At 37.4% G+C, this 25,697-nt stretch overlaps 1 protein-coding gene across 2 annotated transcripts in view; it reads right to left on the bottom strand.

Moving 5' to 3' along the window:
• Positions 1–244: 244 nt before the first annotated feature.
• The window catches only part of EIF2AK3 (eukaryotic translation initiation factor 2 alpha kinase 3), a 64,597-nt gene continuing 39,144 nt past the window's right edge, over positions 245–25,697 (bottom strand). The window contains exons 7-17 of one of the 2 annotated variants that reach the window (XM_025453876.3): positions 25,290–25,430; positions 24,324–24,446; positions 22,776–22,996; positions 22,306–22,418; positions 20,432–20,554; positions 17,751–17,900; positions 15,950–16,727; positions 11,534–11,701; positions 6,378–6,479; positions 3,207–3,269; positions 245–1,440 (exon numbers count right to left, since the gene is read on the bottom strand). In XM_025453876.3, coding sequence (XP_025309661.3) covers positions 1,240–1,440; positions 3,207–3,269; positions 6,378–6,479; positions 11,534–11,701; positions 15,950–16,727; positions 17,751–17,900; positions 20,432–20,554; positions 22,306–22,418; positions 22,776–22,996; positions 24,324–24,446; positions 25,290–25,430 — 2,183 coding nt within the window. In that variant the 3' untranslated portion in view covers positions 245–1,239. Of the gene's footprint in view, positions 1,441–3,206; positions 3,270–6,377; positions 6,480–11,533; positions 11,702–12,597; positions 12,848–15,949; positions 16,728–17,750; positions 17,901–20,431; positions 20,555–22,305; positions 22,419–22,775; positions 22,997–24,323; positions 24,447–25,289; positions 25,431–25,697 lie in introns of those variants that run through there. The other variant, XR_004806321.2, reaches the window with a different exon arrangement.

The raw sequence follows: 25,697 nt of genomic DNA, 5'->3' as shown, positions 1-25,697 counted from the left end.
GCCTTCAGATCAGCTCATGATCCCGGGGTCCTGGGACTGAGTCCTGAATCATGCTCCCTGCTCAGTGGGAGCCTGCTTCTTCCTCTCCCTCTGCTGTTCCCTCTCTCAAATAAATAATAAAATCTTAGGGAAAAAAAAAAAAAAGAAAATAGGGTTATGACCCTCCTAGACCTATGATTCCATTTTATAAATTTGAAAAGCGACCACTTGGGGCTAATTCCCCAAAATAAGAGTCAACTATAAATAATTTTTTAAAGTTTTATTAAATCATTTAGACTTGAAAGAAGTCACAATACTTAACACACTTAAGTGCGTCTGTACACCACCAACCCAAATGGATTGAGTTCAGAATTTTTATAAATAAAAAATAAACATATTTACAGTGAAAAATAAAAACATGTTAGCAAGTTAGATGATGAAACTGTTACCTATAATCAGTTTTGGGAAAGTATCAACCTACAGGATTACACATAAAACATTTAAGATTTCAGTAGGTTTTTAAAAGTCCATAATTGAAGAAGTTAGTTGTAATATATGATTCATATCTTACTACAGCTTTTTACTTCCCCAAACCAGAACTTTTGGCCAATTTACACAAAAAGCTTCATTTTCCCTTTATTGGAGGTAAAAGTACAAAAAGCTCTTAAACTCTCCCTAGAACCATCTAAGGAATAAAGCTATGTAATGCTACAAATATCACTATAAAACTAGCTATGGACATAAACCATTATACAATTTGTGCTACTTGTCCTCCAAAATAGTGCAGGTTCCTCATTTACACACCAGGACAAAAATGGAGTCAGCTTTTTTGGAAATTAGTTTCAAAATCATCATCTTATCTCTAGAAAGCATATTTCTAGAACAATATAGTTACCACATGTAGAACTCTCTTCTGTACTATAAAAATATTTCCCTTTTAATTCTCTCTCTGTATTTTAGGGATTGTTTCTACCTTCCCAGGCAAAGGTGAGGGCTATAAAGCTTGGCAGCCACTTTCAAGAGACCAACGAAGAAGAAGGACCACACGTGATTTACTGATAGCCCTCTCCTGGAGTTTAGCAGTATAGAGTTGGCTCAAATTAGGTTATGCCCCCAAATCCAGTTTAAATATGACTTAGAAAAAGCAGTCCAAAGTAAAATTGAGCAAAGAACAGAATTTTCAAGTTCATAATTTTGGAAAGCCACATTCCTAAGAGGCTATTCTGTGCCACCTGATAGGGGTGCGAGCATACATTAAGGCTAGTTGCTTGGCAAAGGGCTCCGGGAGTTGCTGGACTGTCTTGAATGCTTTGTTCCCGATGAGCTCATGGAGCGAGACCTCTGTCTGAGAACTGTTTTTCCCGGAAGCTCCAAGTCTTCAAATACAGCATTTTCAATGATGTTGGTGGCTTCAGGCCGTTCCATGGGGGATGGAGAAAGCATGTCTTGAACCATCACATGCTGAAATATAAAAATCATTTTATAACAAAGGGCCAGGTTTAGACCTTGAAACAGTCTATGAAATCATGAGTCAGAGAACTTTTTCTGTAAATATATTAAGTTTGCAGGCCAGTTTCTGATGCAAGTTCTCAACTTTGCAGTTAAAATACAAAAGCAGCCACAGATAATAAGTAAACAAATGGGTACGGGTGTGTCCCAATAAAACTTTATTACAAAATTAGACAGCAGACTGCATTTGGCCTGTGGGACATAGTTTGCTCACCCCTGCTCCAAATAGACACAGCCCATTTTGTGGTAATTGTCTGTTTTCTAACATATAATAAAGGGTCTTAAATCATATCCTTGAAATACAGACATAATATGACTTTAAAAATAATTCCATCTTATAACGGCATGTGAATGTACAATTGTCTTAATAAAAATTTCAATTAAAATGCCAGAGATCAGTACTTAATCCCTTTCCTCAATTTTTTTTGAGTCCTTCTTAATGTAATCTTATTCTTGTAAGCCACCTTGGAGGGATGGTGGCTCAGTGGTTTAGCGCCTGCCTTCAGCCCAGGGCGTGATCTTAGGGTCCCAGAATCAAGTTCCACATCGGGCTCCCTGCATGGAGCCTGCTTCTCCCTCTGCCTGTGCCTCTGCCTCTCTCTCTATGTCTCTCATGAATAAATGAATAAAATCTTTTTTTTTTTTTTAAAGATTTTTATTTGTTTATATGAGAGACACACAGGGAGAGAGAGGCAGAGACACAGGCAGACGGAGAAGCAGGCTCCATGCAGGGAGCCCCATGTGGGACTCCATCCTGGTATCCAGGATCATGCCCTGGGCTGAAGGCAGGCGCTAAACTGCTGAGCCAGCCAGGCTGCCCTAAATGAATAAAATCTTTAAAAAAAAAAAAAAAAAGCCACCTTGGAAATTGATTCTTTGACTTTGAAAATATTTAACAAAATAAATTTTAGTAAAACATATTTCATCTTAGCTTAGTGTATCTTTATAAAGTCTCTTTTTAAAATATTTTATTTTATTTTATCTTTCAATGCAATCCTTCATTATGCTTACAATACTGACAGGTAAATTTAGATTTTTCCTAATTTGATAATTAACAGATAGTTTAATTTACTTCAATTTAATTATTTAAGAAAATTCAAGATATATCAATGTGTAAATTTTTAAATGATGTGTTTGTGGACCAAACATAGTACGGGATGAAAATAACAAAGGCAGCACAAAACAAACTTCAAAGATTCATTACACACAATTTTCACCATTAGGACCAGTTTAATTTCTACTTCCTATTCTTCTGAACCATTTTACTGTGTCACTCTGAGTGCTTGAACTCCAACACACATAATCAATGTGCCCCCCCCCTTTAAAGAAAGAAGCCAGTTTTTAAGTTCCCTCCCAAATGCACTAAAATAAATTAATGGCACAGTCACAGCAGCAGCTCTATTCCCTAGAGTGTGCTAGGAGTTCAGCCTTACTGAAGCGAGAGGATGCTACAGTGCACACACAGGAAATCACCCAGTGGGGAAAACAGAACACCCAGTGGGGAAAACAAAATCACCCAGTGGGGAAAACAGAACACCCAGCTCAAGTTCCTGTCTGTGATTTTTAATAAGTTGTATGCTCTTTGGGATCAGGTCCTTTTTCTCTCTACACCTTGGCTTCCTTGTCTGTAAAATGGAAAACTGATGAATTAATTGCTAAGAACCCTTTAGGTTCTAAATTTGATTCTCAAGAAAAGAAAAGATTATAATTATACAAACCTCACGAGGATATTTCTGAGTAAATAGTGGCGGAAATTTGAGATTTCTTACATCAGTTAAGACCTAAAAAGAGAAAAGTGTTACTTGTTTTTAAATGTTTCAATACATGTTATTTATTTAAACATATTTTTTGATGCTCTACTGGAGTGACAAAGGGGAAAGGCTGAATATTAAACAGATAGAAAACTTATCAACAGCTTTTCTTGACCTGATGATAATCTACACATTAATGCTTCCTGACCACAGATGTACATGCCATCAAATTACTGAAATCTAGGAAACAATTCAGATATAATTATGTTTGAATTGTACATATCATACTGATACCTGAATTTAATGGAGAATGGACTGATTTGTGTAAAAAATAATTCATTTATGAGTACACATTTGTGACTTAAGTGGGTAACCTTTTCTATTAGTATCTAGCCTCTTTGTATATGATATGAAAGAATACATTCTTTCTTCCTCTTCTTTCTTTTTTTTTTTAGTAATCTCTACGCCCAACATGGGGCTTGAACTCATGATCCCGAGATCAAGAGTCACCAGCCAGGTACCCCCTTCTTTTTTTTTTTTTGAGTGAAAGAAACCCACCAAACCCAAGTCGATTGTGTTAAATTCTGAGTATAAAACTAAGCTTTTGAAATCTTACTGGAAAGTTTTCATATATATTATCACTCTCTTTATGTTCCAGAAGAGACAATATTTAAAGCATATAAATATACATAATTGAGATTCTCAAAGAGAAGATACTGAGTCCATGTAGAAAGAATGAAATGTCATAAAAAGGAACAATCTTGGACATTTAAAAACTGGATTGTCAAAATACAAAATTAGGAAATTAGAATAACAAATTAAGGAACTCTTGCAAAGAACAGTATATGAAGAGACAAACAGATGGGAGGTAGGAGAAAAAATTAGGCATTTATAGGAGTAAGTCAGGAGTTCCAGAAAAAGAAAACAGAAAAAGTGGAGAAGAACTTATCAAAAATACAAGAAATTTACTAGAACTGAAGGAGTCCCATCTTGTAACTGAAGAAACCTACCAGTTTAAAAACATTCAATAGGGCAGCCCGGGTGGCTCAGCGGTATAGCGTCGCCTTCAACCCAGGGCATGATCCTGGAGACCCGGCATCAATTCCCACGTCAGGCTCCCTGCATGGAGCCTGCTTCTCCCTCTGCCTGTGTCTCTGCCTCTCTCTCTCTCTCTCTCTCTCTCTCTGTGTGTGTGTGTGTGTGTCTCATGAATAAATAAATAAAATCTTAAAAAAAAAACATAATAAATGAGAGGGAAAAAAGGATCAGTGAAAGGGCTAAATGTCATAACAGCACTGATAAAGGAAGAGCCCTAAGAGTTTCCAGAAAGGAAAATAAAACAGTTCCAAAGATCTCACGTCCAAGTGGCACCAGCTCTTCAGCAGCAGTGCTGGGACTATAAGGCAGTACCTTTAAGGTTCTGAGGGATATTATTTCCAATCTAGGATTAGAACCTGGCCAATTTATCAACAGGTTGAAGAATATAAAATATATTTTAGAAACCTGCAGATGCTAAAAATTTCTCTCTCATATGTTCTTTCTGAGGAATTTACTGCAGAATGTGCTCTAGCAAGGGGCAACATGAACTCTAGGAAACAAGGGATCCATGCCGGGAGCAGGAAGTATGTCCTGGGAAGACAACTTATAGAAGGTCTAGAAAGTAATCACTTCACACTGGAGGACAAAAGCTTTGGCAAGAAAAGACTCCAGGAAAGGAAAAAAACAAAACAAAAAAAACCCAGATATACAAGCTATACTGAAGTATGGGGGAAAACATTTTGGACATGTGACAGAACATGCTAAAAATTACAACAAAGGTTCATAGAAAACTCAGCAATTGAGAAAAGGAGATTCTGGAAAAAGAAAAAAAAAAAAAGTTGTATCAGAAAGAAAAGCAAGCCAGAGTACATTTGCTTTAGCACAGAATCATTTTCATGGTCAAGATAAATACTGACTTCATTTAACCAAATTTTTTTTACACAACTACACTTTTTAGTCATTTTTTATTGAAAAGAAAATTCACTGTTTCAGTCATTTCAAAGTGCCCTATTCAGTGATTCTTATTCTATCCACAATGTTGTATAACCACCACCACTATCTCATTACAGAACATTTTCATCACCCTGAAGAGCAGCTTATTAAGCAGCCACTCTTCATCCCCTGGCAACCACTGATATACTTTGCCTCTGTAGATTTGTATATTCTAGATATTTCATATAAATGGAATCATACAATATGTGGCCTTTTGTGAGTGGCTTCTTTCACTTAGTGTAACATTTTCAAGGTTCATCTGTGTTGTAGCGTGTGCCAGTATTTCATTTCTTTTCATGGCTGAGTAATATTCCATGGCACAGGCATACCACCTTTTGTTTTTCCTTTCATCAGCTGATTGACATTTGGGTTGTTTCTACTTGCTGGTTATTATGAAGATGCTACTATGAACACTTGTTTGTTTATGGACCTATGTTTTCATTACTGTTGGGGAAATTCTAGGAGTAGGACTACTGAATCATGTGTGACTATGTTTGATTTTCTGAGTAACGGTTGAGTTGTTTTCCATACCAGCTGCACCATTTTACATTCCTGCTGGCAAAATATGGGACTTCCAGTTCTCTGCATCCTTGCCAACACTTATTTTCTGTTTTGTTTTGTTTATTACAGCTGTCCTAAATTCTGTAAAGTGTATCTCATTGTGGTTTTGATTTGGATTTCCCTAATGAATAATAATGTTGTATTATTACATTTGTGTATCTTCTTTGGAGAAACGTCTACTCAAAGCCTTTCCTCATTTTTTAATTGGGTTCTTTGTCTTTTTGTTGAGTCATAATAGTTCTTTGTATGCTCTGGTTTACTAGAGTTTTACCAACTATATGGCTTACAAATATTTTCTCCAATTCTGTAGGTTGTATTTTTACTTACTTTTTTTTTTAAAAGGTTTTATTTATTTATTTATTCATGAGACACACACACACACAAAGGCAGAGACACAGGCAAAGGGAGAAGCAGGTTACCCTGCAGGGAGCCCAATGCGGGACTCGATCCCAGGATCACGACCTAAGCCAAAGGCAGATGGCTCAGCCACTGAGCCACCCAGATGCCCCTATTTTTCCACTTTTTTTGAGCAGAGGGGGAACTTACCCTGACTCTCTCCATCTGAGTGCCGAATGGGTACAGCAATTCAAACAGAATGAGGCCTAAAGAAAAGATGTCCACTTTATGAGAGTAGTTGTTCCCATGAATCTGAAATACCATATAAGGAAGAAATATTAGAAAAAAAATTAACAGAGATCATACAACTGATACTTTGGCATTTGTGAATCCCAAAGCTGACCTAGTCACTCCTTGGTTTACATATAAATGTATGGGTAAAAACGTGAGGAAAAAAAACAAAAAAAAAAAACAAAAACGTGAGCAAAGAGTTAATAATCTCCGCAGCCTCTTTTCTTCAACTCACTACAGCAAGAGTAATTAAACTACTCAGCATTACAGAAGGAAAGCCCAGGTACTGCTCTGAGATATGCATCAGTAAAATAGGCCCCAAGAAACCTGGAGCCTTGCAATGCTAAAAAAGTTTGTGGGAGCCAGTAAAAGCTACTCAACTACCCCCGAGGTGAAGATTTTCAAAGCCAACACTATCTAAAGCAGATCTCTCATTTCTAATCATCTTAGACCTCACCCATTTTTATGAGAAAATCTTCATTACTCCAAACCACTAATCAACTGCGGTTAGCCCTCATTACGGCACTTAATTATGGACTACTTTGCATTCTTAGTTGTATTTTACGTGTGCATATTTCTTATTGTTCACAACTAGATTATAAAGTCCTGGAGGGAAGGAACTGCCTCTTTTTTGTTCCATCATCCGGCACTGGGCTAAGTATAGAGAAGGCCCTCAATAAAAACTTATTTGTTAAAATGAACGGACGAATTACAGCCCAACTACTCTATTAAACAAAGCCTCATTCAAATTAAAAGTGACCTCCTGGGACTTAGAAGAACGCTTTTATTTGTGAAAATTACCCTAGGCACAGAACTTCATATTTGGCAAACTTTAGAAGAAGGGCTTCACTTTGAAACTGCTCCATAGAGGCATTTCTTTTCTTTTCTTTTTAAGGATTTTATTTACTTATTCATGACAGACCCAGAGAGAGAGAGAAAGAAACTTAAGCAGAGGGAGAAGCAGGCTCCATGCAGGGAGCCTGATGTGGGACTAGGTCCCTGGACTCTAGGATCATGCCCTGAGCGAAGGCAGACACTCAACCACTGAGCCACCTAGGCGTCCCCATAGAAGCATTTCTTAATGAGGGGACTCCAAGCCCTCGACCACCTCTTGTCTACACTGCAGTTGACATTCATCAACCTGGCTCCTTCCACCAGCCAGCCCACCTCTGCGTGCAGGGCGTATTAGATGGAAAGTTTCAATGAAAGTTTCAATGACTCCATCAGTGGCATAACCTTCCCCGTTTCCCCTTACCTTTATCTTATCCTTGGGGTTTGGGAAGTGTTCAAAGACAGTATGTTCAAAAAGAGAGCTTACAGAGGTGCTGTGATAAGAACACACCTTCTACACTATTTGGAAAATATAAACTAACACACTTTCACGAAAAGCAACTCAGAAATAAACGATGACTTCCGTTTAATAGTCCTCTTTAATCTTGTTGCCCAAAGACAGTGGAAAAGTGGACAGAGATTTGTACACTGGGATAGTTACACGGCAAAATCTTTAAGTAACTAAAATGTCCAAAATGTTGAATGAATTGTTTACCAGAATACTATAAACTATTCTCTAAAAACATTTAATAATGTAGGAAATGCTTGATTTTAATATTTTATCCAAAATTTTATGGATGAGAATTCCAATTTTGTTTTCCAAAATAAGATATGTATAAATACATGTTGTAAGGCATGTGTGTATGTGTGCACACACACATATATGGAAATATAACCACTGTTAATGTTTTAGAGATTTTTTTAGTAAGTGATTTTTATTTTTTCCTTACACATTCCTGTATTCCCTCTATAGAGAATAGATTCATATATAATGAAGGGGGGAAAAGTATTATTAAATACACTTAGAAAAAAAAATGTAGTTTCATGAATACAAAGTAGTCTTTACAAAATTTCTAAAAAATAAGGAATTAAGTTGAAAAACACAGGGGGGTAGGATATAACATACCCTCTGGAGGTTTAAATTGATTGCTTTATCACTGTGCAATACTAGAATGAACTATATTTCTTGGTAATTTCAACCAAGTAAAAATTAGCTGCTCTGTGCTCATTTTCTCCTAGTAGGATAAGAAAATTAAGAGCTTTGATAAAATATATTTTAAAACAATGTTTTAGTACAGCTTCTGAAGTTTGAGTAAGACAATTCTTAACCAACTGAGCCAACCAGGCACCCTCTTGAGAGACTTTTAAAGGGACATTTTATAAAGTGACAATTTCTATATTTAAGAATGTAAAGTTTAAGAATAGAGAAGAATAAGGAAATTATTAAGAGAATTATGGCTGTCCATTTTTAACTACCGTATTTTTACTATTGTGTATTGTCTATGGCAACATTTCCCTAGCTATCCTTGTTTTTTAGTATCATCAACAACAACATAGTATCACTTATCAACATAGTACCACTTATCATGAATCTCTTCCTTTCTCAGAAATGGCAACCCTTTCCTCCAACAAACACATACCCACATGTGTGCACATGCACACATGTCAGCCGCAAGCCATGATCCAGTCAAGACAGCAGTGTGTGGGGTGGCCAAGACCACCTAGTGTTTATGTTCTTACTGACATTCACATTCATTCATCCACCAAACATTTCTGCACACCTGCTGAATTCTAGTACCACTGCAGGTGTTGGGAATAAAGTAAAACAAGAGAAAAAGCAAGGTCTCCCTTCTTCCAGAGTGTTAAAAATGCTTACTGAGTTTTGATGTACCATCATAGACAAATACCCACAATTACCTGAAAATGTTATTAAATATTCCTCTCTTTCCAACCAACTATCTGTGTGAGGTCAGATTGTCTTCATTTATTTTAGCCAAAATAACAGAGCAACAGATTAAAAACAAAAGCAGATATGAGACTCCAGCTCATTTTGTTGTTGTTTTAAGTAGACTTATACACAGTGTGGACCCCAACATAGGGCTTGTACTCATGGCCTGAGATCAAGAACTGAGCTGATAATCAGAGTCGGATGCTTAACCAACTGAGACACCCAGGCCTCCAGAGAATCTAGCTTTTTTTTTTTTTTTATAAATTTATTTTTTATTGGAGTTCAATTTGCCAACATATAGAATAACACCCAGTGCTCATCCCCTCAAGTGCCCCCCTCAGTGCCCGTCACCCAGTCACCCCCACCCCCTGCCCACCTCCCCTTCCGCCACCCCTAGTTCATTTCCCAGAGTTAGGAGTCTCTTATGTTCTGTCTCCCCCTCTGATATTTGCCACACATTTTTTCTCCTTTCCCCTTTATTCCCTTTCATTATTTTTTATATTCCCCAAATAAATGAGACCATGTAATGTTTGTCTTTCTCCAATTGACTTATTTCACTCAGCATAATTCCCTCCAGTTCCATCCATGTAGAAGCAAATGGTGGGTATTTGTCGTTTCTAATGGCTGAGTAATATTCCATTGTATACATAGACCACATCTTCTTTATCCATTCATCTTTCGATGGACACTGAGGCTCCTTCCACAGTTTGGCTATTGTGGACATTGGAATCTATCTTTTTTTAAGTCAGATATTAAAGAGATCTGCCAAAATATTTTTTTTAAAGATTTTATTTATTTATTCATGAGAAATACACAGAGAGAAAGAGAGGCAGAGACACAGGCAGAGAGAGAAGCAGGCTCCATGCAGGGAGCCCGATGTGGGACTCCATCCAGGGTCTCCAGGATCATGCCCTGGGCTGGAGGCGGCGCTAAACCGCTGAGCCACCCGGGCTGCCCAGATCTGCAAAAATCTAAATAAATGTCACTCTTCTTGCTAATTTGTTTTTGTTTTACAGAATATTTATTTTTATTTTTCATAAAAATACTTTTAAGATGTGATAGGTTTAATATTGCTAGTTTTAATAAATAACATTTTTATAAATTTCTCAATTTTATCCTCTAATATAGAAAATATCGATAGATAAAATCCAATAAGAAAAACTCTTAAAGGACGACTGGGTGGCTCAGCAATTGAGCTTCTGCCTTCAGCTCAGTACATAATTCTGGAGTTCCAGGATTGAGTCCTGCATCGGGCTCCTGCATTGAGCCTGCTTCTCCTCCTTCTGCCTATGTCTCTGCCTCTCTCTCTGTGTGTCTTTCATGAATAAATAAATAAAATCTTTTTTAAAATTAAATTAAATTAAAGAAAAAATAAAAACTCTTGGGGTTTTAATCATGTTTACAAGTATAAACAGGTACTGAGACCAAAAAGTTTGAGAACCACTGATGTAGAAGCATATATAAGCTTGTGAGTATCATTAGCTGGACTGGGCATGCTTCTCTGATGATCCCAGAATGCCCTGTTCCCACCACTCTTCCAGGCTGTGTCCTGTTCACAGTGCTTTTCCTTTGGTGACTAAGGATTCCACAAGGCAATAAATCCCAGCCCATCTATCTCTATTTTCTGCCATGGTACATTCTAGAAGTTGCTTGTGAATTACCAGAACGAGCAGCTCAGGACAGTACCTCTGGCTCTAGCTGGTTCTGAAACAAGTTTCTACACAGCTTACACAAGAAGAACTGGAGTGACATTTGGGAGAGAGGCATTCAAAGTCTTTTTCTAAATTTCTGGTTACTATCAGGTTCTTTTTTTTTTTTTTTTAAGATTTTATTTATTTATTCATTAGAGACAGAGACAGAGAAAGAGAGAGAGAGAGAGAGAGAGGCAGAGACATAGGCAGAGGGAGAGGGAGAGGCAGGCTCCCCTCTGGGAGCCTGATATGGGACTTGATCCCTGAATTCCAGGATCACTCCAAGATGAAAGCAGAGCTTAACTGCTGAGCCATCCAGGTATCCCATATCAGGTTCTGATTCAGGGGTGAGCACATGTTTTATGCCTAGTGTTTTTCTTAAGCCAGCCCCAACTCAGGTTGTAGAAATTGAACCTTACCTCTGCTGCCTGTGAACACTACTACCAGTTTTCATAATTTTCAGATTTTATTTTATTGGGTATTTTAAAAAGAATGTGGATAGAGATTCATGGGGCACAACTAGCTTGCAGCCATGCTAACTAAAATCCATTTTTAATTCATTTTTTTCCCCCATTTTTAATTCAGAAGGAAAAGGAAAAACTTGCCTGTTCTGGGCTCATATACAGTTTGGTCCCCACTTGTCCTGTATGTCTGGCATACGCTGGCATTGGGGTCAGAACCGTCTGCTCTTCTTCATCCTGGTCCATTGCAGTCACTAATCCAAAGTCTCCAACCTTGACCACATCATCCACTGTAAAGAATATATTGGAAGGCTGGAAAAAAGCAGACAAAAAGTATGATTAAGTGTGTATGGAGAAGTAGAGAAAGTGAAGAGAGATTTATTTATTTATCTATTTATTTATGACTTTATTTATTTGAGAGAGAGACAGAGCATGAGCATGAGCATGAGCATGAGCAGAGGGGAGGAGGCAGAGGGAGAGAGAAGCGGACTCCCTGTGGAGCAGGGAGCCCAACATAGGACTTGATCCCAGGACCCTGGAATCATGACCTGAGCCTAACACAGACCAGACACTTAACTGACTGAACTACCCAGGTGCCTGTGAAGAGAGTAATTTAAATGACTATAGAAGATAAATACAAGAAACTAGGTACTCTCAAGCATTAAACAGAGTAATATGAAAATAAAAGCAATCCTTTCGATGCTAAGCAAGTACCTCTGAGTAAGGAAAAGGGAAGGGTAGCAAAAGTAGTGAGTATTTATTGAACATCTATTTAAATTCTTAGAGGTTCACATTCTCTAGGGCCCAGTCCTCAATCTCAGTATTCTATATAATCTCCTTTGGCTAGCTTTTTATGTTTATGACTTAAGCCATGATAATAATAGTAGTAATACCAGCAAATGCATATATAGCACTGGTAATGCACCGGGAGCTGTTCTAAGCAGTTTACTACTATTAATTCATGTAATACTTTAACAACCCTATTAGTCCTCTTAGACCCTCATTTTAGGATATGAAAACTCATGCCGAGAAGTTAAGTGCCCAAGGTTTTCCTCCTAGCAAGTGGTGGAGCAGAGATTCAAATCCAAGCAGTATGGCTCCATAAGAAAAAGACTTCTGGTTTACTGCCACATGACCAGCATTCGGTACAGTCCTTACCCTATGGTAGCTAATCACTTCTATTTGATGAATGAATGAAACAGACTGACCTTTCATTTGTGTCTGAGTGGGGGAAGTAGGCTACAGAGGAGAATAAGAGCTCTTCACTAGCACCCTCTTCTAATAGGTGCTACCTCTTCTAATACCCATATGCTCCCATTTACTCCCAGACCGGTCTTGAGTTCTAAACTCTGATATGTAACTGTTTATAGGACATATCCAACCAGATGTCTCATAGGCTCCTCAAACTTCCTTCAGCACCTTCTCTAATTCCGGCTAACATAATCAAAATTCAGAGCCCTGAAAACAAGGAAAAAGGAAGCCATTTAGTTCATGAAACTGAATTGCACTGGGCTTCAAATACTGCAGGACAATTAACATTTTATTCCTGAACTTCAAAATATGATTCTACAGTGTTGACTTTGAAACAATTAAATTATTGCATATAACCAAAGTCTATAGTAATAACCTCCTGCTCTCCCACAAATGACCTTATGTGAGAGACAATGCAGACTGTGATGCCTTACATATCATGTTTCCTCCTCCTCTCTCCTACCTTCTAGTGTCAGTTGTTATTTACTAAACACTATAATAGACTTTTTTGGGGAAGAGGGGTTTCCCGGTATCTATCCCCCTATGCTTCCACCAGAAATACCATGACTTGATTTTGGGAACTCCCTTTTTCCCAAATGTGCAGCAACCCCGTGGTTCAGGTGGAAGCTATTCTGAGGTTACACCCAGGGGTTATATAAATCAATCAGCAGGATTCCATCTCCTGGCCAGAAAACTGACTTAGGGATGGATATGTGTCTTGGGCTTATCAATTAGAAGGAAACTAAGGACTTCTGATCAATACTGGGGAAAAGAGATACTTTTCTCTCACACCCTATCCAACCACCTCTAAAGATTTATATAACATGTAGTCCTGAGAATTGTTGGCTGCTATCCTGGGACAGTGAAGGGAGAGCATGCCTGAAAATGGAAAAAGAAATGGCGATGGGACAGGGGCAGGTTCTGGCTGCATCACTTGATCCTAGATAAAGCTTTACCTGAATCTTGGACAGTTCAACTACATGGGCCAATAAACTTCCTTTTGGCTGCAGACAAAAAGACTATTCAGAATAAAATGATAAGAGAATATAGAATGTGTCAGGCACTGTGCTAAGGATGTAACAGCTGAACAAAACAGGAAACCAAAGGATAAATGATAGAGTTGTGATGAGAATTTAAATGAGAAATACCAGGCTCTATGAGGCCAAGATGTATTTACGGAGCTGGGAAAAGCCCAGCATGAAGCCTAGCTAGAGTGAAGAGAAGAGACTGGAAATAAGTCTGGAGAATCAGGGTGCTGGAGAGTGCCAATGACAAAAACAAAAGTGGGGATGGTCCGAAGGTTAAACATGGAACTCAAAGACATGGGTCAGAATGAACAGAATGTAGAGCTATTTAAACTGGGAATAGAGGGATCCCTGGGTGGCTCAGCAGTTTAGAGCCTGCCTTCGGCCCCGGGGGGTGATCCTGGAGTCCCGGGATCGAGTCCCACGTCGGGTTCCCTGCGTGGAGCCTGCTTCTCCCTCTGCCTATGTCTTTGCGTATCTCTCTCTCTCTCTGTGTCTCTCATGAATAAAAAAGTAAAATCCTTAAAAATAAATAAATAAACTGGGAATAGAAATTCTGGAGGTAATTTTTTTGGCACCCTAGAATTCCTTAAAAACAATGTACCTTTACAAAGGAATAAACTTTTTGATTTCTAGAAAAACTAAGGGGAAATGAATTTTCTTCCTGGAATTTTTTGGCGCACAGACAAGCATGGAAAGAAATCTTTAGACAACACTGTAGCATTTAACAAATCTTCACTAATATCTCATTAACATTATAAAATCAGCAGAAGAGTACTCATTATTAGTGACAATATAATTACATTGCCTTTCTTTTTTTTTATACATTGCTCTTCAACATAGCATCTTGTGTGTATAGTAAGTAGTAAGTACAAAAGGAATGTGTATACCACTTAATTGTTTCTCACCAAATGATAAATGTTTACTATATTCAAATAGCCAACACTCTCTCTAGTTAGGGGTATCTGGCTTCCTGGAAGTTGGTTGTCTTCTCCTTTCCAACCAAAAGAAATAATCTCTGAACTATTCATTCAGTGCAGAATAATTCCTGTCAGTCTGTTTCGAAATCACTGAAGCACAGTGATAATATATAATTCAATAACAATTACTTGGGAAAATAGGAACTAATTCTAATTCTTGTCTCCCTTTATTCTAAACTCTTAAGATATATTCAAGGATTAAAACACATACTGCCAATAGGAGTAGAAAATAACTTGTCCAAGTAGCTACTTTGGTGCCTGAAACAAAAGTTTATGGTTACATGACACAAAACTGAAAATACTTCAATAATTGAAGCTACTTCCATCAGAAAAGTACTTATATATTCACGACACATTTACTGATGATCACTCTGAGCATATGAAATACAGCAGAAATTAGCCAAGTAAGAGTTTCATATAGTTATTTCAGAAACACATATCTAGGAAATATTGAGTATTTCATGTAAGAATCTTATATAATTTAGCATATCACATCGGTACAATATTTAATATCATACTTAATGAAAACAGAATCAAAGGCTTTAGAACTGGAAACAATAACCTGGCTATTTGCTTTCTTTCTCCATCTGGTTTCTCTCTGTCCTTCCCCAAAGCCTAAATGGTTTAGGAATAGGGGCAAAAAACCCGGAGACGTGCCCCAACTCGGAGCTGGCTAATGAAGGAAACTATGTCTCTCTTTCCACTTGGGTCCCTTTTCACCATGCTACCTTGGGGGTTTCAGGAACTTACATCAGAGTTACCCAAAGCCATAGGAAAAACAGGATAGATCTGTTCATGGTAGATTTGTCTTTCTCAGTAGGAGGACTGAGAATTCTCTTTATAGTAAAACGAACCTAAACACATAGTGGAAAAGAAAAAGAACACATGCTCTCCCTGAAATTTTTTCTTTCTTTTTCTTTTTTTTTAAAAAAAGATTTTATTTATTTATTCATGAGAGACACAGAGAGAGTGAGGCAGAGACACAGGCAGAGGGAGAAGCTCCCTACAGGGAGCCCAATGCGGGACTCAATCCTGGGACCCCCGGATCACGCCCTGAGCCAAAGGCAGACACTCAACCATGAAGCCACCCAGGCGACCTTCCCTGAAGTTTTCAAAATACAAGACTTCTTTCTCCGGCAGGTTCCTCAGGCTACTTCCCCGGGCCTCTCCTCCCCTATCTGATACCTTTCATGTCCTTTGCTCTTAAGGGCATTTCAGTTAAAAACTGACAAATCCTGAAAGTACTGTTCTCAATCACACAAAATCAGACTGAAACCCAGGGCTGATGTTCCATGAATACAGACCTTGAGATCCCTGTGCATGAGCCCTTTGCTGTGCAAAAACTCTACTGCCTCTGCGATCTGTAGGAAGATGTGCAGACACACGCTCCTCTCTCGCTCCTCTATGGTACACCGGCTGTTCATCCAGTCTTTGAGGTTTTCCTTTCTGCAGAGCTGCATCTGGATGTAAAGATATACCTTCGGGGAACTGGGCTGGAGTTTTTCTGCAGTGTTTTTGCTGAGATCTAAACTTAAAGTGGTCGGTCTTGGAGGAGAAACAGATAAAGTAGGTTCAGAAGAAGATTTGCTACTGGAATGCTTGAAAGCAGTTTGTTTATTAGCACAATGGTTGCCAATATTCAGTCGCTTAGTTTTGAGCTCTTCTTTGCTGGATGCGTTATCACAGCCGGAATCTTCAAACACTATGGAAGAGGATGTTCTCTCCCTTGATCTTTCATAAGGAGAAGCTCCAGCAGGACAAAGTTCAGAGGAGTGCCCTTCGACATTGCCGTCCAGAGTACCATCTTCTATATCACAGTCCGTGACACAGCTGTCCTGGAGGTTGCATGCTGCATCCACTGACTCACTGGTATCTCCATGGTCTGTTCCAGAAAATTCCAGTGGAGAGAACTGGCTTTCAGAGGAACTTGTCTGGCCACAGGAAATCCCTACTGAAAAAGACCTCCTTTGTGAAGAAGGAGCTATGATTTCAATATGTTCCTTTGTAGAGAAAGGATCCATTCTGCGTATTTTAACTGATGGCGCATCCATTGGACTAGGAGAGCTGAGTGGCCAGTCTGTGCTACAAGTGCGACAGATACAAAGGCAAGAGAGGGAATTTGTGATTAACTGATCTGAACTACAATCTTTATTCTAAAAGCTTTATCTATAAGAAAGCCAGTTATCAAATGACAAACACACAGATTAAATAAAAACTTGCTATATGAGACAAAGAACATCATGTCCCATTCATTTCTTTCAAAAAATTTAAATTGGAAAGCTTAATTTTATAGCTGAAACAGTTACCTGGGATTGTCATGCCAGAGCAGCCAAGGCCTTTGTGCAAAACACAAAGCACTGAGGGACCACCAAGGTCAGGATTCTTCAGTGGCCACAATTCTGAAGCCCTAGTCTGAATTAGGGCAGCAGCTCACAGTGCCTTGACCATGGGGCTACCTCACTTGGTCCTTCCGTGGTTTGGCTACTGACTGCATCTATAAATGTTGCCTTAACAAGTTACTTCATGTGGATGTAGGGCTATATTTGGTACTTTTAGGCAGGAATTTTACTGCCAACTATTTGGTAAACAGTCTATACACAGCTTGCTTTCTCTTTGTTTTCATTTAGTCATTTTTAAAAGAGCCTTCCTTCCTATTGCAGAGCATATGTAACATGGAATTATCTTCATGTTGCCTAAGTTTAAGTATTTTTAACTGCCAATAGCTTTAAACTAGTTTAATAGTTTCAAAGGAGTTGTAAATTTTTAACTACTGAGAAACTAAAAATCTAAAATAAAAATGGTGACAAAAGTAGACAATATCTCTTAATGAGAAAAGCCACTGTACTGTAAATCCCTTAGTGACTTATATAATTCATAGAGCCCTATCTAAAAATTATTTTTAAAATTCATGTTCTTAAAAAATAAACTTTTCAATATTTAATTAGTGACTAGAGAACATTTTAAAAGATGATGACAGAGAATAGCATTTTTTCCTAAAACAAACAAAACTCCTCTCTAGCTACGGAAATGTATTTTATTAACAGAAGCAAAAAAACTAGCCTAAGAGAAAGTACTAGTTTTTAAGTCTATGACTAGCCAAGTTACCTTTCATCTTTTAACCAAATTTCATCCATTTTTTCTTGCCACTTCTCTGGTGGTGCTTCCAACCAAGCATTGAAATATCTAACAATCCCTGGATGGTCAAGCTTGGCTAAGGCTTTAACTTCTCGCATTACCTTTTCCCGAGCCAACTCTCTGAAAGAAAGAAGACAACACTGAAGGTTGCTCTTACCTGAAAAAAGTCATCATATCTAACAGTGAGAAGTAAGAAAATAAAACTCTCTCTTGAATCTAAAAGCCACATAGTAGGTTTTGTAGTTTAAAAGGTACACATGTATTTTAGGATTTTCTTTTCCTTCTAGAAAGAAGTGCTATGAACACATTGCCTCATTCAAATAAAGCTTTCTTGGGTGACTAAAAATGAATGACTATAGACCATTAAAGATTATTGCTTAATGTCTGTTAAATCTATAGGACAATGAATAGGTATAAATGAAGTATTCAGAAAAGAGCTCAGGATGGCAGCTTAGGAGGACGGGGAATGACCATACTGGTATAAACATAATTGGCACATATTGCAATCCAAAAAACCTATATTAGAATGTTTGTTTTTTTAAAACAAGTCTCAAATACCGAATATCACAGGCAATGCAGTTTAATTAGAAAAGCATTTGGATTTGATTTTCTGCTTTGATAGCTTTTCTGGTAGAACTAATCTTACATTTCTAGGCCTCCCACTATCACTGAAGCAACATCATAAATACAAGTTACATCCTCCTCCCTCTCCAGGAGATGGTCAGCTACTTCCACTTTGCCCTCAGCGCTTGGCTGTTGGTCAATGCCCCCACTCTCTCAATCTAAGAATTCTTGGATTTTTGAATTCTTTAACTTCTGGGTGCCCACATTCAGTATCCAAGTCCTATCAGCTGCTCCTTTTCAATTCATTATACTCATTCCTTTCTCACCCATCCCCACTTCTCCTCACAAATGTTCTGTATCTTGGGACTAAACTTCTGGAAAAAAAAAAATCTAACATTCTTGTCTCTGACCCTTTGCTCATGTCAGCCATCCATACACACCACCTCCAGAGCTACCCTCATTTTGATCACATCATTGCTCTTCTCAAAGACCTGTCTACAAAATAAAATCTGAACTCCCTTGCTTGGCATTTAAGGCTCTGCAACTCTTCTCCTCCATTACTCCCCCATCCCTATCCTTTATTTCACCCATGTCAGAACACATATAGTGCTCTACACCACCTCCAAGTGTTTTGCCTAGAGCCTTTCTTAGGCCATTTCACATAGTCAGCCATCCCTTCCTTACACATCTGTCTACTAAGCAACAGGCTACTTTTGAATACCCAGAACAAATGTCACCACCTCCATAAAGTTTGTCTTCCTTGATTTCAGTTACATCTGTACTTTTTTCATGAGAAGCTATTTACTAATCTGTCACCAGGTCACAACCTTCCTCGCATTGTAGTTATTTGAGTATATATGCAAAAGCCTCAGAGTTTTTGGTTCTTGGGGGTAGAAGCTTTGCTTAATTTCATATCCTATGTGGTGCTTGCACATATGAATATTTAAACTACTCAAAAATTATATACCAAGGAAAATAATTAGTTCCATAGTACACAAATCCCTCCTAGTCCTGTGTCCCTAACTGTTGGACAAAATGTTTAACTACTAATTACAAGGACAATACAGCAATTAGTGCACATTTAATCAAGAATCAACAGGAGCTTCCCAAAATAGATGGAAAAGAAGGCATTATTCAAAGCCCATCATCTTAAGCATAACACTGTTCTGAGTCAGAAATGCTACTTCTAGCTCTATCCTATGGAAACAGATGTGGTCAAAAATTTATATAAAAGATGGACATGGGACTTCTGAGTGGCTCAGTGGGTTAAGCATCTGCCTTTGTCTCAGGTCATGATCCCAGGATCCTGGGATTGAGTCCCATATCAGGCTGCCTGCTCGAGGGGAACCTGCTTCTGCTTCTCCCTTGCCCTCTCCTCCTCCTTCCCCTGATTGTGCTCTCTCTGTCAAGTGAATAAACAAAACCTTTTTTTTTTTTTTAATTTGGACACTGCAAAGTTGTTTTTAACTGCAACAAATTTGAAACCCAAATGTTTAACAATAAGAAATAGTTAAAATATTTCACATGTATCAATTGGAGTGTTATCCAGCCATAAAATATTTTAAGTTTATTTTAGCATTTTAATAAAATATTCTTAAAAACATGGAAAATGCCAAGGATACAATAAAGGAAGCAACAGATACAACTGTACTGTAATGGTAAGTATGCTACTAACTAGATGAATTTATGATCAGATAAAAAATTATCAAGGGGAAAACCCTAACATGGTAACAGTGAGGATTATCGGGAAGAGAAGACACAGATAATTTTTGTTTTAATACTTTTCCCTTTTCCACAATAAACAGATTATTTTTAAATGGTGCTATGTAGTAAATATGATAGTCATCATAATTCACTGTGGAAAAGTCCTGATTAAGAATCAAAAACAAGGGCAGATTTTTTTTAAGTTGAGGCAAAGCAATCTAAAGAGATCACCCCTTTTAGGACAGCTGGTTACCTGGTGGCACTTAGAGGCTAAGATTCAGGAGGTCGGAAACTGTTTTTGGAGTATAGCAAGAAGGACATACTGCCTATGGGATGAGCAAGATGGTGCTAGGTCCAAGCCCACTAACAATGCCTTCCCTTACCTGTTGGGGAGGCGGATTCTCTTGATAGCATAATTGCAGTCATCTACTTTGTTTTTGGCTTCGAAGACTACTCCAAACCCGCCACGACCCATACACTGAACTGGTTCAAAATCTGTCAGATAGCTTAAAAAAAAAAAGGGAAAATTTAATAATTTATGATTTGCACACTCATATTAATTTAGTAGTTGGCTCAGCTGATTAAAGGATGGAGTTAGGAGGAGAGGCAATTGATCCCAATCTTCCATGGGCCAATTACCTTCACAGAGAATGAAGAACAATAATCTATACCCCTAAAAATAGCTAGTCAAGGCACTTTGGTACAAATTCACATCTCCCCAACTATAAAGCTCATGAAACTCACATCCTATTCCTACAGGGGCAACTGAATTACTGTCCTAAAGAAAACAAATGTATCTTCTGAAAAAAGAGATATCTTATGTATGATTATAGATTCTATAAAATATAAGTATCATCTTGCCTAAGATCCTAAGTGACAAATGATGAAGTTAGGACTTGAACCCAGAGCGCAGGTTCTTCATAATGCCTACAATATAGCAGGCCTTCAGTAAACATTAGCTATTATTATTATAGAGCTTCCTGTCTTTGAAAAACAATCAGTTGTACTCTTCATATTGAATAAAATTAAATCTAATTCAATTTCAGAGTACACAACACATATTCTGGTTCTCTTCTCAACGGCCTTATAGATGTATGTTTACTCACTCTACCCTACTCCTCTTGTCTTTACCTAACTCTTCCTTATTCATAATTTACAGTTCAATGAAAATGCAACCTCATTTATAATGCCTTCTGGAATCATCGCAACCAGACTGAGTCACTTAGAGTTCATGGCTTTTTTTCTTAGATGTTTGTTTTGCCCAGTATTGTCTTCTCTCAGTCCCTCCAGGATAGGCCCAGTCATTTTATTTGTCACAAAGCTGAAAATACCGCCCTGCACTCAGTTTTTCAGAGTAAATGTTGAGTGAACAATGAATGGCTTCAGTAGTGGATTACCTCGTGAGAGCTGTCACATCCCTAGTTCTCTTCCCTCTCTGCCTGCTGGTGTTGCCGGCCACTGACATATTAGTCAGCATCCTTATCAGAAGGGTATTAAAACTTCTGCCATTTCTAGTCACCTAGGTAAATTCTGCTTTGGAAAACTTGTAGCTAAAACAAACTGATTACAGTCAATTTTCAACTTGTGATAATACAGTATGAAGGCAGCTTAGATAAATTAGGTCCACACATAATCCAAGTGTCACACATTTTAGCTGTAATTTTCATTTGGTTCTGTCATACCCTAGATGTTATGCAGTAAGGTTATGTATAAGAGTTCCTTGTCCCTATATCACCAAGTGCTAAGTATGATATCAAAACAAAGGGGAAATGTAGGAATAAAGCATGTAATATGAAAAATGAACCACAGCACCATCCTATATCAAAAAGCATAAAAACCCCTATACTTGATAGCTGCTGATTCCCTACTTTTACGTTACCTTCAAATTATCTGAATTGCCTACTTTTTAGGTGACTCACCTCCCTCTTCTAGTTTTAAAATGACCTATTGGTGTATTTCCCTCCATTTTTCTACTTCTCATTCTAGATATAGACGAAATAAATAATGAAGTCATCTCAATATGAACTTAATTCTGAACTTCTATAACACTCTATTTTTATCCTTCTTGGGGTACATATCATTTTGAATAAATTCAAGTCACTTGAGGGTTAAGTTTATGTCATATTTACCTGGATATTCACACATTAAAAAAAAAGTTAAACAAGACCTTAGTTTAGAGGTCATTTCTTCCTTGATTCAAACAGTTGCCACCAGAAGCTGCAGCACAAATGTACTTTATGTATGACAAAACTCTTACCGTGATACATATCCAGAATTTTTTATGTCATTCCAGCTGCTGTCCTTAGCTTCTCCACTTACAGAATCATATTTACTTTCAGTTTGACACTGAGTTTCAGATTCCTTCCTTTGCTGATAAGGTGGGGGAAAAAAATCAGTTTCAAAGCTGACTTGAAATTAGCTAACAATCTTAAGCTATAAAATAACATTTAAAAAAATAAATAATATGGACAAAAATAAAAGTATTATAAGAACACAGAAGACAGCATTTCCCTTGATAATGCGAAGTGAAATGGGAGGGGTGAAAGCCAGATTGTAGCAGGCTGAGGAGTGAAGGAATATTAAGTTAGGAGAAATGAAAGGATGGGCAACAACGATTTCATGGTGAAACTTAAGTAAATGGCTTCTTGCCCCTCCATTCCCCGCACCCCGCACACACACTATTCTCCCGACACTCTGAAATATATTAGATTCTAAAAAATGTCTTACTCTGTGAGGATGAGGATGGAAAAGTCTACGGACAATAAAAGTTGTTGCTATGATACAAAACAGAATAGTTCCAACTATTTCTTTCCACCAGTGTAAGAGGAGAACAGGATCCTTTTTGCGAATGTTCTTGTTGTAATTTGGGTTATCAAGAAATCGGACTGTGATATGTGTGCTCCGTTTGCTTCTCTCCCTCTTGTAGTATGGTAGATAATAACCATTATCTTCAAAAACAAACATTAAAAGTCTTTTAAAAAAAAGATAAAGCAATACAGATCCACCTTTGTTAAAAATTATTTTCCTATCACTTCTATTACTAATTCATTTTATTAAAATTTCATCTCGTCTTTAACACTTTTCGATAGACTCATTACCCTTTTTTCTTTTTTTCTACACTAACATATTTTCCTTTGTTCCATAAGCATCACAGATTTTCTTTGTACAAATAATAAAACTAGAAAAAAACCCCGTAAGGGCCATCCTATTCATTACCTTCTTGATAATCCAATTATTCAAATATAAGGAAGAATCAGCAGTATTCTATCTTCCTGCAAAGACTTTAAACTTTAGTCTCATTTGGCATCAATTAAATACACATTTTATTGTAAATCATTCTTTGTAAACTCAGAAGAAAACATCTCTAACGGTCTCCTTGGTTCATTTCAAGCTGTCAAAATGAGGCTATCCTAGAAAGCATACTGCCTGTTTGTCTTCTATTTTGTACCACGTGGACAGATAATTCTCTCTTAACCTGTATTTTAATTGGCATCAGATAAAGACTGCTACCTCTAGGTTAGAACCTTCTGTGTTTGTCAGTTTAAATTTTACAATAACTTCCCAGTTCTAGCATCTAGGTGATTGATGAGGCGTTTGTTTTGTCTAATGCAGATTTGACAATTTTGTTTAATATCTAACTGTTGAAAATATTTTCATATCCGAATACACCCTAACTTCAAATACCCAGGAATGTATTTTATGTCAAATTTTACCTACTCTTGACTTTTGCACTAATTTCCCTTATCAGAGGACAAAGTTAAAATCCCCTCATTTTATAGCATTTTCATATAGCAGTATGGGAAACACATATTTTCTTCATTATACATGCTGATATTATATAGATTATATTAAATAGGTTAATAACCTACATGAAAGCTAATCATAAGAATTAATGCTTACTGAACACTTAGAATTTGTGAGACACAGCGTTAGTTAAGACTATATGTGCATTATCTCATTTAGACCTCATAACAACCCAATAAATAAATATTATAATTACTATCCTTGCTTTACAGATGAAGGAACCAAGATGCAGGTAACTTAGGTGTGCCTAACCTAGTATGTGGCAAAACTGGGTTTTGAACACTGGCAATCTAACTCTGGAACCTGCACCCTTGGCCACCATTCCTACTATTCCTCTGAAGGTATTTTATATTTTCTACCTTCCAATTAACTACCTTTCATTTGAATCCTACTAATTAATTTCAAACTAATAAATAAACTAAAACAAAAAATAAAACTTGATATTTTCAACACAAGCTTCATCACACTTACCATATGGGTATTGCAAGATTGAAAGTGCACCATTACTGTACTCTTCGTGAGAGAACTTATCATTACTAAGACATTTGTCAAATTCGTCAGACCCTACCAAGACAGGAGTTCTGGAAGGAGAATCTAAAAGAAAATGGTAAAATCTTAATTGTTAAGACGTCAGTGAAAATGCACGTATCACATTCATTCAAAAAACAGATATTTAACTACAGTTCTGCTCAAATATGTTGTCAAACAAATGGCTCACGGTTCTTTAACAAGCATAGTCTTGTAGAGAAGATAAGTCACTTAAAACAAGTAACTAAAATAGGATGTGATATATGCAATATAAAACATACAAGCTATGGAAAGATAACTGAAGGAATTAGATGGCCTAGTATTTGGATTCAATTCATTTAAGTGTTCAAAGAACATGACATGACCAGATAATGTTTCACAAAAAGTCTTTCTTTTTACATTTTTTATTAGAGACTGAGAGAGAAAAAGCATGAGTGAGGGGTGTGTGTGTGGGAGAGGGGAGAGAGAGAGAGAGAGAATATCAAGCAGGCTCCACCGTCAGTGCAGAGCCGGATGGGGGGGCTTGATCCCACAACCCTGAGATCATGACCCGAGCTGAAATCAAAAGTCAGATGCTTAACTGATTGAACCACCCAGGTGCCTATTTCATAAATATTCTTAATATGTTAAGACCTAAATGATACTTAGTCATGGTCAGTGAATGGTTTAGGAAGTTTCTATGTTGTCTAGAAATATTTTTTAAGACTGATTTCTTTAGAAGCAGCTTCTGTTTCAATGAAATCATGTTGTAAAGGATAATTAAAATTCACTGACTTCTGAAATACCAGTTTGTCAGAAAATAAAGAGGACATAACAGTTGTAATCTCTGTTCTATCTATACTAGGACAAAGAAGATGATAAGGCCTCTGAACACTTCAATAATATTACAAAAGTTCATAATTCACTTACGAATTAAGGGTTTCCACTTGATGGTTGGCAAAGGCATAATTGCATATTCATTATTGACAGATTCCAAAGCCTTGGGACTTGTAGGAAACTTTTCTGAAATTCTGACTGATGACTGGAGATACAGCTGACCTCTGTACATTCCTGAATCAACGAGAACACTGTCAATTATATTTGGAATCAAGCAGCAATGATTTTTTTCAAAATTATTCATTTTGATTTAGTAAAATTAGATTAATCTGTTATTTCTTCCTGTGGTACATAACTCTTTTCAAAGAAGAATCAAGCCTGAAGTACTCCAATGTGACCCAAAGGCTATTTAATAAAAACAGAAGAGGAAAGTTACACACAAATTACAATGTTTCTCACTGAATAATAATTTCCAGCAATTACCGAAACATTTCCAGTAGG

The sequence above is a fragment of the Canis lupus genome, chromosome 17 (genome assembly GCF_003254725.2).
Source record: "Canis lupus dingo isolate Sandy chromosome 17, ASM325472v2, whole genome shotgun sequence".
Taxonomy (NCBI): domain Eukaryota; kingdom Metazoa; phylum Chordata; class Mammalia; order Carnivora; family Canidae; genus Canis; species Canis lupus.
Note: the sequence above shows the minus strand (reverse complement) of the source record. Positions and strands in the feature narration are given on the sequence as shown.